This window comes from Triturus cristatus, chromosome 12 (genome assembly GCF_964204655.1).
Source record: "Triturus cristatus chromosome 12, aTriCri1.1, whole genome shotgun sequence".
NCBI lineage: Eukaryota > Metazoa > Chordata > Amphibia > Caudata > Salamandridae > Triturus > Triturus cristatus.
The window spans coordinates 757,409,769-757,428,613 of record NC_140595.1 but is presented as its reverse complement, the minus strand read 5'-3'; the positions used below and the strand labels follow the sequence as shown (position 1 = coordinate 757,428,613).

The following is an 18,845-nucleotide window of genomic DNA, read 5'->3' as shown; positions in this document are numbered from 1 at the left end:
TCACATAATCTCAAATCCACTATCCCCAATGGCACTCCTGAGAGTAGGGCATAATTGCTATACCTACTTATCATTTGAAACATAATGCAGTGTTTTGTATAGATGATTTTTAGATAGAGGTTATCCATGAAGATTCATTAGAACTTTACTTCAGTCAGTCAGTCAGTCAAATAACTTTATTCGGTTAATTAAAACCATAAAAGCAATACAGAGTACATAAAACAAGGTTAAAATTCAATTAAACAAGTTTAAAAGTGATTGCAAATCCTAGATAAAAAAACATGTTAGAGATATAAGGAGTACCATATTTGCAAATGTCAGGTTTGGTGGTTGATTTTTGGGGCCAGTCTGGTTTTATTTTGTCTAACGGCTGCTACCAAAAAACAAGCTACCCCATATGTGACCTGTACTGAGTTCAACATCTGTAAGTATAATAGAGCCGGCCGTACCTGAGCAAAGTTTAAGTCTTTCAGGATGGGGAAAAGAAATTTTTTACGGGCCACCAAATAGTGTTCACAAAGCCTAACTAGGTGCAGAGTATCCTGTGTGGAAAAGAAATCGCAGGTGCAGGGTGGGGAGTCTTCTGGGATGCCCCACTTTGTATACGAGCCAAGCACAAGATGTATCAGGTTGAACCTGAACCTTATAAGTATGAAACGATGATATGGTTTGGTTACATATTTTAAATAAGGTTCCATGGCCATAGACGACGAAAGTTGGTAAAATGATCTTACCATTGGTTTACAAAGCTCAACCGTTTCCCTCTCAGCTTCCAACATATTTCGAAAGTGCTGCTTGACCCACCTTACATCCTCTTTCTTGAGATTCTGTAGAAAAGAGTACATATCCGGGCGCCCTAGCCTAGCGCATGCCGCTCTAACATACGCTAGCCACGGTATGCTATCTGCTTTATCCAAAGTCATACAATCTTTGAGAATGCAATGGTTCAATGTGATCTCCTCATTTGTCCAAGTTTTAATCCAACATAACAGTGGGGACATTTTTAAGAGATCAGTGACATATCCCAAGCCTATTTCGTTATGGATTGAATATGTGGGAGATGATTTCGGGAGTGATAACAAGGCTCGTATAAAGTTGTTTTCTACGATTTGGATGCCTGGGGCTGAAACGTAGCCCCAAATATCTGCCCCATAGGATGCAATTGCCACGCATTTGGCTCTATAAATACGAGTCATGGCTTCCATGGGTCTCGAGCCCAATCTTTTAGCGAAATGCATAAGAGCTGTGGTAGATCTGCTTACGCCATTCTCCTTTAATTTCAGTTGTGCCCCCCAAGTTCCTTTCTCGTCAAAGGTGACTCCTAAATAGCAAAAAAAGGGTACCCTCGAAATTGGAAAATTGTTACAGCTGAAGGACCTAACCTTCATATATTTCTTCCGTGAACCTGTAATCATAACATGAGATTTAGCAGTGTTGATCTTTAGGTCCAAGGCTTCCATGAAACCACCAAAATGATCTAATAGTCTTTGCAGGCCCGTACCTGTCCGAGCTATAAGAACAGCGTCATCCGCGTATAGGAGGACCGGAATAGGTAGCCCCCCCATACGCGGTATGTCCAAGGTAGCTGAGTTCAGGGATTTCCCCAAAGAGTTAATATACAGTGTGAAGAGGAGAGGGGCCAGAATGCAGCCTTGTCTGACCCCTCTCCCTGACCTAAACTTTGCCGTGCATCTTCCTTCCCTTGTTACCCTAACCGAGGCGGACAGATTTTGATGGAGGTCGTGCAAAAAATTAACCAAAGTACTGTCCAAACCCAAGTCACGCAAAATAATCCACAGTTTTGAACGGTTAACCAAATCAAAAGCAGAAGATAAGTCCATAAATCCCAAATAAAGAAGCCCCCCCTTCGCCACGGTGTATTTGCTAATAATGAGGTGGAGGTTTAAACATTGATCCATGGTCCCTCTATGTGCTCTGAAACCATACTGTAGTTCCGAAAGGGTCCCGCTCTCCACTAGCCAATCCCCCATTCTTTGCAAGATGACTCTGCCCAGGATCTTAACGGCAGAGTCCAACAGGGAGATTGGCCTGTAGCAGGCAGGGTCCCCCCTATTCCCTTTCTTGAAAATGGGAACAATAATAGAGGTAGACCAGGAGGAAGGAAAACCAGCTGCAGGTATCGCATTAAAAACATTGGTTAAAATTTTTGACCAAAATTGCGGATACTGGATGTAGAGATCTGCGGGGACCCCATCCGGTCCCGGGGCCTTGTGTTTGCTTGTGTCTTTAATCGCCCTTTCAACCTCGGTGGTATTAAACTCCATAACCAGGTGGGATATAGCATGGGCACTGACTGGTGAAGTTAATCCTGCGGATTCATAAATCTGTTTGAAGTGGCCTAGCCATCTATCGTCTTCGATCACACAGTCCATATCGGTTTTCCCATCCTCGGAAAAAAAAGGCTGGTTCACAATGGCCCAAAACTTTTTGCTATCTCTCAATACATCAATGGATAGTAAACTATCCCAAGCTTCCTCCTTAATTTGGGTTTTGCGATTAGTAACTGCAATTTTGTATTCCTTCCTTAGGTTAGCCACTAAGGGCCTGTCTCTGGGTTTATGTTTTAGTGCTTTCAACAGGGCACTGTGTTTTAGCGAGCAATCCTTGTTGAACCATTTATAAATCTTCTTGTTCCTTAGTGCGCCTGGCCTTGGCTCCAAATTCTTAGAGATCCTTGCACATATTTCCTCAAACGCAGCCACAACATCGGAACCAAGGGCAGTTGGATCTAAGCACACTGCCAAGTTAGCCTCCGACTCTTGGGCTAATGTTTGGAAGAATTGATCAGGGACAATCATCCCCCAATTAAGACGCCTTCCCTGGTCCTTAGTCGTCAAGACTTTTGAGGCTGCCACACTTGTCAGTCTACTAATCCGGAAACAGTCTAGGTCCAGCATTAAGAGGACAGGATGATGATCACTGAAACTAGCAGTAACAACCCTATACTCACATGCCTTTGACAGGACCCCGGATGATACAAAAATATAGTCTATGACGGTGTTGGCGTCTCTCCCTATAAAAGTTGGGGCTCTGGGTTCATTTTTGCCCTGCTCAATTTCAAATAGGTTTAAGTTCGCAAGGAAGGTCTCGAGACACTCACCCTCATTCGTGTGTTCAAAATGGGGAATGCCTTCGGTCGGTAGACCCCCATATCTATCGTTAAAACAATCTCCCTCACAAGGATGAATGTTAAAATCACCCAGGATTACCATCTCTGGGACGGAAATGCAATCTTGTCTACAGACTGACAGGAAGTCTAACAAGGAGGTCAAATGCTCATTCGCATAAGAAACCTCCTTGGAATTATAAAAATTGATAAGCAAGAAAATCTTTGAGTCAGATAGAGTCCACTCCACCACTAACGTGTTCATGGGTGCGGAATCTAGTTTTTTAAAAACCCCCACCAAGTCCAGAGAACACAGTGTGAGTAGGCCACCCTTTGCTCTCCCTCTTACTCCTGGGACTGCTGGAGTAGAAAAACTGCGGAAACCATCCAATGAAAAACTTGTAGTGGTGTCCCATGTTTCTTGGATTGCCAGGACGTCGTATTGTTTTACGAACCCTTGCCATATGGGGTCTAAAGCCTTTACATTTAAACCCGCCACATTCCAGGTGAGAAGTTTACAATATGGTGAATCTGCGTTAGGAGGGGTAAGCGCGCCCTGGCGCTCGCCCTCCACTGGACCTTTATCAGGCGTATGAGAAAAGTTTGATTTAATCGAGTCCTCTGTAGCAACAACCTTACCTGGTTGAATAGGGATAATATGGTAACTCCGTCCAAATGACGAGCACTGTGTTTGTCAGTCAGCCCAATCTGTGGTTGACAGGCATTCAAAGCGATTGGCTATTGGAAAGTGCAAGGGGTTATCTAGACCATTTGTAAGCTGGTGGTAATGATAAGGTTGGCTGTGATGTGGACCAACAAGAGAGCCGCCTTGACGCGGTCTACCTCTTCTGCTCCTTACCAGGTTCCATCCCGCATCCCACCCCTCCTCCCACCCAAGGGATTGTATTTCCCAGGGGGGATTAAGTCTCTGTCTGAATTTACTGTCATATGGTCCTTTTAACCAGCTCCATCGGTTGTCAGCTTGATTTTGTGGGAGATAAAAATAAGAAAGAGGTCTGGCGGCCACCGTGCTCGTCTGGAATCTAGGGGATCCACTACTACAAATAAAATCTACAACCTCCGTATTCTCGAAAGTGACCACTACACAGTCCCCTTGTAGATTTTTTCTGTTGCCTCCCACCCACGGAGCTCTCTCAATCATTAGAATATTGCTCGGTATGTTTGGCGGGAGGGGATAGTTTTTGGATAGCCAGTGACATACTTTGTTTTTAAGAGCCTGATACGATTCTACTTCTGATGGAGGGATTTCAGTAACACCAGTGAGAATAATTACGTAGGGGCAGGCATCAGGGGGAAGGTGAATGTTTCTGCGGGCCATGCCCTTGGCTCTATCGGGTGCATCCAGATTTAGAGGCTGTGATAAGCGATCACTTAATGTAGCCTGAGCGGTTGGATTAATTTTGGTTGTTGTCTGAGTTTGGTCAGTTACGGGGGCCTTTGTTGTGGTGCCAACCTGGTTTGGAATGTAACTGGATTTCTTGGGGGCCAATTTACTGGTCTCCAGCGATCTAGTAACAGCCACCGAAGGCTTATTGGCCGTTTTAGGTGGAATGGTAACCTGGGCAATTTTGTTATTCAAGGTAAAACTAGGGGCACTTATATCCTTATGTATGTTTTTTAGGATGGTTTCCAGGCAGCGTAATCTAGCCTCTATGGGTTCCAGCAATACTTTTAACATATTAAAAATAGTAGTGTTATTCATGCTTGAACCATACCCCTCCTGTAATGGTGATTTTGCTAAATTACCAACTTCCCCAGTCAGCTCCAGAATTTCCTCCAGACTTTGATCGATAATAGTGTCGTCTGGAAGGCTCAAGGGTAAACCATTCTTGATAGCATGCGGTCCCCCTGTGGAACTGGGTAAAACTACTGGCAATTTATCCATGTTAGGGAGGTTAGGGGGAATTCGAACCTTCTTTCCTTTAGGAATGGATGGTTTGTTGGTCTTTCGAATTAGCTTAGGGATAGCCCCTTCTATCCGGCCCCTTTCTTTTGTAACGGGTATGTTGTTAGAGGTATTTAACTCACTTTGTTGCACTCCACTCTCTGTAAGGAGATGAAGGTTAGGAGAAGCCTCCAGGTCCTGTAAAGTGTTTGAGGCATCAAGATCCCCAGGCTCTCCAGTGCTATGTACTAGGGCCTGTATATCTGTCCGAGAATCAGTGTTGGGTGTCTGTGCCTGTGCAATAAGGCCCAGGGAGGATCGCTTGGCCATGGCCAGATCTTGGGACACTCTCCTATCCATTAATGTTATTCCCTCGTCAATTAACGCATGAGTGCGGGTGATAAAATCATCCAAAGTTCCGGTAAGTTTTTTAGCTCCTACAGCGGCCATACTTCTGGTTTCGCGGCAGTTCATGGCCTATTTTTCCTATCAGTAAAAGCACAAGGGAGCTAAGTATAACCGACTAGGGTTTATGGCCCAGTCCAGCCTCCTCTGGCCTCTGAGGGCCACAGAGGGCCCGCCCTTTGCCCGGGCTTCGCTCGGCGTCCCGCTCGCGTCCCGCTGAGCGGAAGAGCGCTGTTCTTAAAGGAGGCGTTACGGCCGGGGGCGTGTCTTGCTGGGGGCGCGGCCGTGCACACCTGTGCAGCGCAGGGACTCCTGGTCTAGAGAGTCCCTGCAGCACGCGCCCTCTGTTGCCTCCCGCAGTTGTTCCCTCCTCCTTCCGGGCACTCACCGGCACCCCTGCAGCCTCGACCCCACGCCAAATGCCGCGCAGCGGCACCCGCGAAGCGGGTGCTGCAAGTTGTTATGTGGCTATATGGCGGTCAATCCCTCCAGGGACACGGGGAGGCCACAAGACGAGTCGGCGTTATCCCAGCTCACCCAGTCGGCAAGTGGCGGCGTCCAGGTAGAGTTTCACGTAAATAAGGGTCCCACAGCACTCAGAGAATCTTCACGTTTAAAAGCTTGGTCGGCCGGGGGCGTGTCTTGCTGGGGGCGCGGCCGTGCACACCTGTGCAGCGCAGGGACTCCTGGTCTAGAGAGTCCCTGCAGCACGCGCCCTCTGTTGCCTCCCGCAGTTGTTCCCTCCTCCTTCCGGGCACTCACCGGCACCCCTGCAGCCTCGACCCCATGCCAAATGCCGCGCAGCGGCACCCGCGAAGCGGGTGCTGCAAGTTGTTATGTGGCTATATGGCGGTCAATCCCTCCAGGGACACGGGGAGGCCACAAGACGAGTCGGCGTTATCCCAGCTCACCCAGTCGGCAAGTGGCGGCGTCCAGGTAGAGTTTCACGTAAATAAGGGTCCCACAGCACTCAGAGAATCTTCAAGTTTAAAAGCTTGGTCGGCCGGGGGCGTGTCTTGCTGGGGGCGCGGCCGTGCACACCTGTGCAGCGCAGGGACTCCTGGTCTAGAGAGTCCCTGCAGCACGCGCCCTCTGTTGCCTCCCGCAGTTGTTTCCTCCTCCTTCCGGGCACTCACCGGCACCCCTGCAGCCTCGACCCCACGCCAAATGCCGCGCAGCGGCACCCGCGAAGCGGGTGCTGCAAGTTGTTATGTGGCTATATGGCGGTCAATCCCTCCAGGGACACGGGGAGGCCACAAGACGAGTCGGCGTTATCCCAGCTCACCCAGTCGGCAAGTGGCGGCGTCCAGGTAGAGTTTCACGTAAATAAGTAGAACTTTACTTAAAAAAGGTTGATATGTTATGTGTTGTTAAAATAACTTGTTGAGCGCACAAATACCCCTGGGTGTCTTTGCTCTGGCTACTGCAAATGTTAGTGAGACATTTCATAAATTGAGTAATAATACAGAGCCTTTCTGAGAGATAGAAGATTTGGGTAAAATTGTATGTGTTGGGGGAGCTTATTTAAATTAGGGGAAGCACCCAATATGAAGCTGCTTCCCTGAACATAAAACATAAGAACACTTAGGGCCCAATTAATATGTTGGAAGAAAGGATATTCCATTGCGATAGAGTACCCTTTTCCCCAATATAATGGTCTGCCTGCCCCATTTAAACATGGACAGACCATTAGTGTAACCACAGAGGAGACTACTCTGTCTCTGATGTGGTTACACCCCTCTGATGGCCTTACAGAGTTAGGGTTATTGGAGGTTGACCTGTATGTCTGTGCACCTAATTTAGATAGGTGAACATAAAGTTCAGTTTTGTCAACCTGTCACTGGCACAAAAATCCTGCGTTGGGGTTTTGTTTTTGAAAAAAAAAAAAAATGTACATTTGCCGTATGGCTCTGTCATGTTGAAGGGAGTCGTACGGCAAAGTTACAATGCAATGGCAGGAATCACCTTGAAGTTGGTTCCTGTTAATGATCTAAATTCCCACTGGTAAGACAAACATTTCAAAATTTAGCAGTCAGAACCTCTGCCAGGCCCAGGACTACAGAGTCATTTATCTCATCGCGCTGGCAGAGGAGAGCCCAACTGCCAAAAATTAAATTGGGCAGTTAGTCTTTAATAATACAATAAAAAAAGGAAAAAGATGAAGAAATGATGTGTTCCATTACAACTTTCAATAGTACCACACATAATGTAAAAGAAATAATATGTAAATATTGAGACCTACTGCAAAATGATGGATAATAAATGATAAAATAGTGAATCACCCAATGATAACATTTTGCATTCCAAAATCCCTTATTGACTTTTTATTCCACATTTATCTAGAGAAACCTTTAAAAGATAGTTGGCTTAACTCAAAAGGCTTTAAAGAGGTGTAGGAACGGTGCAGCATCTACAAATGGCTATGATGTATGGAAATTTGATATTCCTCATCTGAAAATGACATATCTCATTGAAATATATTTGTGATGCACAGCAGATTTTCTACTGTATGTTCTAAAAGGCCCATTCATGACTATCTATATAAGACTCACAATCATTTAAGTATTTAAGCCCATATGGAAAAATATAAGAGAAATCAAATCAAATGACATAAGCTACCCTGATGCACACCATTTTGCTCAGTTTCACAATAAGGGTCGAAGTATTTGTCTTTTTTATTTGATAGATGGTGTAGCAAAACCATAGAATACATAAATCAAGCAGAATGGAATCAAAATGCATCTTTGAAGTTAGCCACATACATACTGAATGGCTCAATATGACTGATGAATTGTCTCTAAATATATGCCATTAGTCAATTGTCTCTTCCTCTTTGCTAGCTTTGTTGATATTGTTTTTATCAATTTAGTGTTCTAGTTTTAACCCACAGTTGGGGCCAGAAGTGCAATGCCTATTTCAGGTCATAATCTGCACGATTAGCAGAATCAGGTTGTTTGAAACTGGAAAAAAACATTTTCTCATGTACCGAACCATATCATGTGATTCAGCAAAATATTACTGAATTGCAAAATGGGTTAGCATTTCGAAATTAGGAAGGAGTGTAATTAGGGTGTACCTTCCTAATAGCAACTCGCAGTGGCACGTGTCAATGTTTTGCGACCTGAATGCAGTCTAAAATAATTAGCATTTTACCACCTACTTTAAGTAGGTGGTAAGCTGTTTGCAAAGGGGGCGGTATCCACAGGTGACCCCTTCCCATTTGTGAATGTATGCAAAAACGATTTTAAGAGCAGGCAGTGATCCCACAGGCCAGTGTCTTACAAAAATTAAAAGAAAACTTTTCAATTTGGTTTTTGAAATACATCCTGTTTTCAATTAAGGAAAATGTCCTGCATAAAAAAAAAAAAAAGCGCTGCTTTAGTTAAAAGCAAACACAGACATGGTGGTCTGCAGGCCCCAGCAGGTCAAAATCCCTGTGATTTTAGAGATTCCCAATGGGTCACAATACCTCAGGAATATTAATGAAGTAGGTCACTGTTGTACATAGCTGTTTGGGATTACCAAATAAACAATCACAACCTCAAACCTGAATCTATGTACATTTGACCCTTGGTTATAAAAATGTTCTTTCTAATAATTATTTCCTTTTTATAGAGAGATGTACAATATGAGAAACTGGGAGCAAATGGAATATTGTAATGTGTTTGGCTTACAACGAACACAGAGATCAATTGGCGCTGTGATATTTTTTCATCTTAGAGTTGGATATTTTCCTCATCTGGCAGGACTGTTTATTATGTTATGCTGATGTAGAGAGAGGAAAACACTAGGATTTACTTAACACAAAATGTTTTTTATCTCCTATGCAGTATGGAAGGTGATGTACAGTAGCTCACTTGGGTGGGACTTTTGGGTATTGATACATTTGTACATAAACACATTTTATATGGATTGTGTAACATTGTTATGTATTTTGGTATTAGTGGTTAAATATTGTTGTTGTTTTGCCATTTATTTCTTTGAACTTCAAATGCAATGTTTGGTTTATGTTTATATTTTGCTATTCCAATATATATCCTGTGATATGTATGTTAAGCAAGACTTCCTGGAAGTAGTTGTTCTATTTTTACACTGTGGAATTTTGGTGTTTTTGGACTGATCATAACTCCAACAAACTAAGGGGGTGATGACAATAGCAAATTGACTGAAGTCCGTCCGCCATCGTTGCGGGTAGTGGGACCGTCCGCCTGTAAGGTGACGGTCCGGCACATGAGATTACGATGCGACCGCCACTGTGGTGGTCGCATCGTCTATCTCTAACAGTGCGGTGGGTTCTGCTGGCTGCAGCACTGTTTTCATTTCCCTGCACTATGTGCCAGGCACCACGCGGTGCCTGCCACCCAGTGCACAGCCAAACCCCCCCCAGCAAAACGGGGGCCTGCAACGGGCCCCCAAATTAAATCCATGCCAGCCTTTCCATGGCAGATTCACCATAATCGTAATGACCCCCTATATGTATACATATGTTTATGAGCATACATATGACAGTGTAACTTTCTCTAATACCAAATATAGGAGTCCAACTAAATGAAAGCAATTAGGTACATCAAACAAACATTATAACCATATGGTATAGGCCATTAACAATATAAAGACAAGAAAATACATGTTAAGGAGTAAGATCACATCTTAAATATATTGGATTTCTGTGGTCACGGAGGACGTTAATGACATTTTTATTCACCTGAGCTCTAGAAATGTAAATTTCCTTTAAACTTTATTTTACAATGAACTTAAGCAGAGTTAACTTTGGATTACATTGGATATCCCAAGCTTAAAAGTAAATTAGTGTCAGAAATTCATGGAATTGTAAAACTAAGATATTCAAGCAGAAGGATGTTCCATTCTGAGAGGAACAATTTAATGTCTAAGTCTCTTTAATTTTCTTCCTGTGGCTCGCTTCTCTGCACATGAGGCTTTCCTTTTTGTTCATCTCCGGCTTCAGCAAAATAATGTAGCATTTTGGGAAAAATATGCAAAAGACAAGGGAAAAAGTGGAAGACAAAATTGCAAAACTTTCCAAAGCCACCATGTACTTGCCCTTAGTGCTGAGATAAGCTGGAATAAAAGAGAGCCACAAACTGAGGAAAGCAATCATGCTGAAGGTGATGAATTTAGCCTCATTAAAACTGTCGGGCAGTTTTCTTGCCATAAAAGCTACTATGAAACTAATGGATGCCAGAAGTCCAAGATACCCCAACATACACCAGAAGGCTAAAGGAGAACCCTCATTGCACTGAAGTATGATGCGCCCTGGTTGAGATTCAATGTTGAATTCTGATGCAGGAGGAGAGATAATTAACCATGAGGCACATAAGAGAACCTGAATGAACGTAGAGCCACTAATGACCGAGTAGGACAGTTGTGGACGAACCCATCTTCTTAGGTCACTGTTGGGTTTAGTTGCATTAAAGGCAACAACTACCATGATGGTTTTGGCTAGGATGCAGGAAATACAAAGAGCAAAAGAAATTCCAAAGGTGACCTGACGAATGAGGCATTTGACTTCCGTAGGATAACCAATGAAAGCCACTGAGCACAAGAAGCACAGAGTGAGAGAAAAAAGTAAGAGGTAGCTGAGACTGCGGTTGTTGGCTTTGACAATGGGAGTGTTTCTGTAATAGATGAAGAGTAGCAGGATAACAATTGGGACTGCTGAGAGAATAAAGCTGATTACTGTCAGACTGGAGCCCAATGACTCTTCATAGGAGAGAAACTCAGTAGGCTTCAAGATGCATTGGTTTTTCTCACCATTTGGCCACTGATTCCAGGGACATTTGAAACAATCCACAGAGTCTGAAAGCAAGAAGAGGTTTTTAGTGATCTCTGAAGTTTTTTTTTATGTAGGAGTCATTAGCACTTTTATGTACGTACCTGATTGGTTGGTTATCTCTCCCGGAGAACATTGAATGCATGAGAAACAGCAGGCAGGCTGTCCTTCTTTAGCAGCCTTTCGAAATCCAGAGGGGCAGCTGGGAGTGCAAACCGAGACTGGGTTCTTGAAAGAAAAAAAATAAATGCAGCAAAAGAGTGCATGAAGTTGTTTAATTAGTGTTTAGGTCTGGAGTACACATTGCCTTTCCCAGTCCTCTTTAAATCTTGCTAGCCATTGCGGCAGTTGCTTTAATAATTATTGCACAATGGTGATTGGGCTCATCTTTTGCTGTCCTTCTTAACCAGTTATTTTCTGATACAACAGATTCTATCACTCCAAGTTGTGCTCAATAGTTTTATGTGCGTCTGCTCAGAGTATTACCTGCAGAGTATACACTTAGGTGCCGATCACAATCCGGTAAAAACTGGGTACGAACCGTCGGACGGAGGCTTTTTTCCGTCCGACTCGTACCCGGTCGTAAAACATTACAAACATGCAAGTACGATTCGCACGGGTCGGAAACACCATTTCCGTACGAGTCGTACAAAACACCGACCGACGAAAAGATACATACAAATGTGATCCGGGGAAAGCGCCGACGTGACGTCGGGACGCTCTAAGGCAGCGTTTCACGAACCAGGAAGTACGATTCGAACCGACAGCAGTCCGGACGGCAATATTTTTACGGCACCCGAAAAGTGGCGGAAAAGCGAAGTACGCCGCGATGCGAGTGGAATTGGGGGCCCGGTACGCGCCGTACCCCCCCCCAGCCCCCGTGAGTAGGTGCTGTACCCCCCCAGCCCCCGTGAGTACGCGCCGACCCACCCGTGTATGTACGCGCCAACCCCCCGTGTATGTACGCGCCGACCCCCCGTGTATGTACGCGCCGACCCCCCCTGTATGTACGGTGCGTACCCCCCCGTGTATGTACGCGCCGACCCCCCGTGTATGTACAGTGCGTACCCCCATGTATGTATGGAGCGTACCCCCGTGTACGTACGAGTCGTACCCCCGTGAATGTACGGTGCGTACCCCCAGCGCTATGCGCTGGGGGTACGCACCGTACATACACGGGGGGGTACGTACCGTACATACAGGGGGGGTCGGCGCGTACATACACGGGGTGGGGTCGGCGCGTACTCACGGGGGCTGGGGGGGTACGGCGCGTACTCACGGGGGCTGGGGGGGTCGGCGCGTACTCATGGGGGCTGGGGGGGTCGGCGCGTACATACACGAGGGGGTCGGCGTGTACTCATTGGGGCTGGGGGGGGTCGGCGCGCATGCGGGCACATGTCTCCATGGTTGCTATGGGTGTTCGGTGCGAACGGTGTTTTCTCCATACGGTTGTGACATCGGACGCACGGGATGGATCGTACTTGCGCGGTCGGACTTCACTTCTCACGTTTGTACGGTGAATCGTCCGAGGATGTGTCGGACACATTTTCCGACCCGAGGACGTGTGGGGAATAATTCCCAATGCGATTCGTACGGACTTTTTACCATGCGAATCGTGATTGCCAGTTTGTACGGCACTTGTACGATTCGTATGGTAAAAAGACCGGATACGAGTCGTACGGGCAATTTTTTTACCGGATCGTGATCGGCACCTTAATGTTGGGCCTGTGAGTGTATGTTATAACAAAATCTATGTGAATATAGTTCTCTGATAACATTACATTTTTAGTTTTTGTGGTACAATAGCAACTATACAGTACAATCCTGCCAGTAAACAGGGTACCATATGTGTGCAACACCTCTCCCCTACTTTCCCTCCCCAAGCCTGCATAAACCTACTTGAAACCAATGATTTTATCCAAAAAGAAAACATTCACCCCCTCCACTGTACCATTCCTGTCATTACCCCCCACCAAGACTCTCTATATATACATTCCCTTGTTCTGCTACCATCCCTTCCCCCTTCCATCCTCATCTTTGTGAAAAGTTAACCCACAATTCTCCAAACATCTGCAAATTGTCATTGGGTCTGTATATTATCTTCTCAAACTTTGCTGTGTCATACATATTCTCCAATCGTTGCCCATGGGCTGGTACCTATGTAGTTTTGCAGAGTATTGCAATCCTCACCTTTGCTGTTGCAAATGCAGTTGAGAGACACACTTTACATGGTACGAAAGGGTGGGCAATGCTGAGAAATCAAGCAATAGAACCAAGTGTACCAGAAACCACATTGTTCAATCTATGTTAGTATGTCCCCCCCCCTTTTCCTTACATCTCCAACACAGGGAATGCACACTCAATCGGGCCTTCTGGGGTCAGGCCCGTGTCCAGTGACACCTGTGGATGATCCTAAAATGACTGCATGTTGTCTGCGCCTCTTACAAGCGTCAAACATTCTCAGTCATCAGCATCTCCCAGTCCTCATCATCAAATCCAATATCAAGTCTGTGTTCCTACCATTGCAATAGTCCCAGTGCTGACCCTGATGAATACACTATGTCAATGAGAAGAGTATAAAGTCCTGGTACAATGCCTCCAAAGTTCTTTGATGTGTACAGGTATTCCCATATCTGGGAAGTCATGGGTAAATAAGGGGACCTAAGGAGGGTTGGCTCCAGGGCACTGTTCAGTTGTGTATATCTCCATAGCTGTATTTATTTTTTGCACATTTACAAAGAGTGAACTTGACCTGAAGGCATTGGAGTGCTTTACATGAGCACCAGTTACAATACACAAGGACAGATTATTATTTTTATTTTTTGGTAGGCACAGAGGGATTAATTGATTTGCCCAGAATGACAGGATGCTCAACCGATGCCAAGGCTTGAACCTTGTTCCCTGTCCCCAAAGTCGGCAGTTCTGGCCATGGGGCTACATCCTATCCTCTATATAAGTTTGCATGCAAGATCTGTGCTCGTCAAAAGGTACAACCCCATCTATGCTAATCATGTCCACCAAACATCTGATATTACAATTTTGGCAAATTTGCCAATTAATCTCCGCTCGCCCCAAGCTGATGGCAATATTATGCCACAAGAGAACCTCTGAATGCAATGTCACCGGGGATCCTACTGCATCCTTCTCTCCACTCTAAGACTTTGCAATGTAAAACCCCCTGTAGCCATTACCACTTCCGGATTTCTATACATGTTCCTCACCCATGTCAGGAACGCCGTCCAAACCCATCCTTTTGATGATGTGGAAAAGCTACCCCCATTCCACTCTATCACTCTATCAAACTCATTCTCTTCAGCTAAAAAAAGGAGCTCCTTCTCATCGACATCCTCCTATACCTGCCACAGACTATAGGGCAAGAGCCTAAGTTGGTTAGAGGACACCCTGCCCAGTACAAATCCAACTTGATTCAGGTGTATCAGGTCAGTCATACATTGTTGAGGGTGACTCACCAAAATCTTAGCTAAGCTCATGGTCAGGGCCGGACTGGCCGTAGCAGGCACCGGGCAATCCCCCGGTGTGCCGCACGGTTGGGGGCCGGTTTTGGGCCCCTGGGGGCCGGTTTTGTTACAGGGCCGTTTTTGCAGCATAGCTGCAAAATCGGCCCTGTAACAAAATCGGCCGAAAACCGGCCCTGGCAAAGAGCTCGGCGGCACCCCCAACCCCCTGGGGGGAGATGAGCAGGGCAGCCAAGCACTTTGCCAGGGCCGGTTTTGGTTCCCAGTCCGGCCCTGCTCATGGTATCCACATTTATTAGGAATATGGGTCTATAATTAGTGCACTCTGATGGGTCCCTGTCCGGCTTTGGAAGGAGAACAATCCTGGACTTTGCAAAGTCATCAAGTAATCTAACAGAGCTCTCTGAATCCTGGAAAACCCTCACAATATGGGAGTAAGCAAGGGTTTACCCATCTTATAGTTTTCGGCTAGGTTCCTATCTTCTCCCTGGGCCTTACTCCCTTGTAAATCATCAATAGCCTGCAGCTTCCTCCTCTGTGTTATCAACATATAACTGACCTGTCCACATACTAGGGAGGGGCATAATGTCCCAAAAAAGTTTCTCTACTGCTCGCGCCACATTGGGATCCTATCTGCACAGTTGGGAGTAGAAGTGTTTCAATTCCCTAAGAATATCATTGGTATGAGTGAGAAGAGTTACATGCCTGTTGTGGACAGCCGGTAGATTCCATCCCTGTCAACTGTAGGACCAGATGATAGCCTGTGTTTTACCCCCTAGTGTAATGTCGTTGTCTCAAAAGAAAGAGCCTTTTCTGCCTGGGCGGCATATATACCATATAACTCAATGAGTTCTCTAAGCGAGTCAGGAGTTGGGTCTTTTGCATTTTGTTTTGTGAGGGTGTTCACCTCTGTTGGAATGTGGGTTATTAGTAGGGGTAAGTAGGTATCTACCACTAGTAATAAGGCCACAATCACAATATAAGACCTAGTTAAGGTCTCAGTAAGTATTCCCTTGTTCAGCCATTGGTAGCTTGCAGCGAGCAGGCAGTCTTAAATTAGGAGACAGGCGTGTAAAGCATTTCAAAAGCATCAAAACCATAAATAAGTAAGACTCAACACACAATAAAAACTCAACGCCAATTTATATAAAATATTAAATATTTTATGACTAAAATGACACTAAAATGAACAAAATCCATATATATATGAATTTATAAAGATTAAAAATAAAACTAGCGCTTATAAGCTACTAGCTCTCAAAGGGTTAAAGAAGGCTGCGTTGGACCGGAACAAAGTCAAGAGTCCAGGCCGCCCTTGATGTAACAATTTTACACTTACCTCCAGAAGTGTTTCTTGATGCAGGAAAGTGGTCCACAGCACCACCCAAGGGTTTAAAAGCTCTAGTTTGCCTCTTGGGGTCTGGGACTACAACTCCCACAATGCACCTGGTCAATCCAAGTAAAATCCAGGTGAAGCTTGTCAGCTGGAGCTGTCCTCCGGGATGGTGTTGCAGGCAGCCCTTCCACCACTTTTCTACCTGTTGCTAATTTGGGATTCCAATTCTTATCTTTTAAGACTGGCATATTCTTTTGTTGTGAAGCCTTGTGAGGGCAGCAGGTGTATTCCTAATGAGTGCAGTCCTCTCTTGTGCTGTCCATGGGTCCAGCAGGACAGTCCTTCTTCTCCAGTTGTTTCCATTAGGTCTTTAAGGGTCCACGATACCAATCCAAGGTTCCAGAATCCCTGAGCTGCTCCTAGGGAAGTTGGGACCACAAGATCGACAATGCACTAAGCCAAATCCTTAAAAGTTTACTGAATGCAATTCAGCTGGGTTTTTCTTGGTGGAAATGATACAGGTGGAACTCTTTTTACATGATGCCTTCAAGGAATTCACTCCTTCAAATTTCAGGGCAAGGCAAAGGACTTTTTGGGCTAAATACCAAAGAGTGCAGCAGGTGCAGGCTTTATGAGTGGAGTCCTCTCTTGTGTTGTCCAAGGGTCCAGCAGGGCAGTCCTAGTTATTCTTGTAGTTTCACGGTAGGGCGCTGAGTTGCTGGACAGCTCTCCCATATTTATCCAGTATTCTTGGGTGACAAGCAGTGGAGCAAAGGGGTGCAGGGTGGCACCCTCAGGTATGAAAACTTTCTCAAAAGTGTGGTATATTATTGTCCCAGAAAGTACTATGCAAAATGGAGAAACTTGCTCCTGTAGGTTAAGATCTGGCTAAGCAAACACACTAGAGTGGCTAAGTTCCCCTAACACGCCTCTACAAGTCCCTCTGCTAATTCAATTACTGGGGCTCCTGTCTGGCTGGGGCTGCAGGATGTAAAGGTGAGCCTATGTCCTATCCTAACTGTCATTCCCTCTTGAAGGCCAGTTTCGCTACTCCACCCATCCTGCCTTTTGCTCTGTAGCTGCAGATCTCCTCCCACCAGATGTCCTTTGTCTTTATGAAGGCCACTTCACACCTCATCAGAACACTTTCCCTTGGCCTGTCAAAGGCTAGCCAAACAGGTTGATGGAATGCTGAATTTTGGTTAATCAGAAAATAAAGTTCAATAACTTATTTTATGTGATAATTATTCGATCTAACATTGGCAACTTGTTGGATTTATTCCAACTATCATTTTAATACTTTGAGGTATATTTTCAGCTCACTCCTATCAATAGTTATACTTTATTGAAGTATTCCCAAGTTAGCCTATGGAGCCAATGTGCTACAATGGGGAAAAATGAAATTGGCAATTTTCCCCTCACCAGGGCATCCAAAACATCTTTTTAAAATGTCCCTGCTTACAGTTGCAAGTACCCACCCTCCGGGCACTTATGGGAGACTTTAGGGGTGACATCAATATAGCAGGAAAACCTACACGAACTCTTCGGGGAACATAATGGTTATGTACATAATGGTTCCCCGAAGAGTTTGTGCCCCATGAGGATTACCTCGTCGTTTTTTTTAATATCTCCAATGGTTCCGGCCACAGTTTTTTCTAAAGCCATTGCACTCAAGTTTTTCATGTAGCATGCATCATATCTAGTGAATTCTGAGTGACATACGCCATCCCTGTCTGCTCCTTCCACCACACGTGCTTGTAGTTCGTGCCATGGTTTGCCCCTGAGGAAGGGACTCTTCTGTCCCGAAATGCATCGGGCAGCACGTAAAATACGGATGACGAATTGAACAACTTTGTTTCTGTTATAACTAATGTTTTTTACATCATTAAGAGTGATTAATGTTATGCTTAATCAAGAACAGAGATATTGTTCCCATATTATGGATGTTACCATGTGATTTATTATGATTATTTTGTGTATACATTCAATCCAATGACAGTTTATTCATTTGGTTAGTTTTGTTCATGCTTGTTTATTCATAGTGGTTTTGGAAAAAACCAACTGAACAGTGCATGGTACTAGTAGGTTTTACTGCTATATTGATGTCATGACTATACATTCATCCTGTTTGACAGCGGATGTAGTACCGTGGCACCTATTATTTTACACGCATAAGTTGATTATCACTAGTTTTATTTTGGTGTGCACCTTCAACCTTTTCTGCTTTAACAGACTTTAGGGGTAACATATAAAATAGTGTAGTTTAAGACTTTGGAAGTACATTTAATTCTAAAGTTGAATTTGGATATATTTGACTGGTAAATCTGCCTGAAAAGCAGAGCTGCCTTGAAAATGACAGCAGGCAACACAGCAGTGCACGTTTAAGTGCATTAAATCTACTGTGCCTCTAAAACTACATTCCCTACCATTTACTAGGGACTTAGAGGTAAATTGTCAGTACCAATTGTAATTGCACCTAATTACCATGGACTTTTAATCAACACTCAGGACATGGGTCTGGTTAGCAGTGGCCAGGGCACCATTAGAGTCAGACAACTAGCATCTAGAGGTCAAACAGGGGGCAAAAAAGTGTTGGAAGCTCATAGCGTGAAGGGAAGCCGCTCCACCCCCTTGGACCATAGAGATGAACACTTCTCCCCTCGGTCACGGAGTGGGTGGGTTAGCGGTCTAGACTCATGTGGCTCGCCTACTTATGGCAGCAGCTTCGTAGTCGTGCAGCGGACGTGAGCAGCGGGCGCACCGCTGGCACGCTGAAGGCAAGCCTGTCTGTGCCCATACGCATC

The 18,845-nt window shown here is 45.0% G+C and overlaps 1 protein-coding gene across 1 annotated transcript in view; it reads right to left on the bottom strand.

The window, feature by feature from the left end:
* Nucleotides 1–10,326: 10,326 nt before the first annotated feature.
* The window catches only part of LOC146782724 (extracellular calcium-sensing receptor-like), a 116,870-nt gene continuing 108,351 nt past the window's right edge, over nucleotides 10,327–18,845 (bottom strand). The window contains exons 4-5 of the mRNA XM_085637208.1: nucleotides 11,334–11,457; nucleotides 10,327–11,255 (exon numbers count right to left, since the gene is read on the bottom strand). Of these exons, the coding sequence (XP_085493334.1) occupies nucleotides 10,327–11,255; nucleotides 11,334–11,457 (1,053 nt within the window). The remainder of the gene's footprint in view (nucleotides 11,256–11,333; nucleotides 11,458–18,845) is intronic.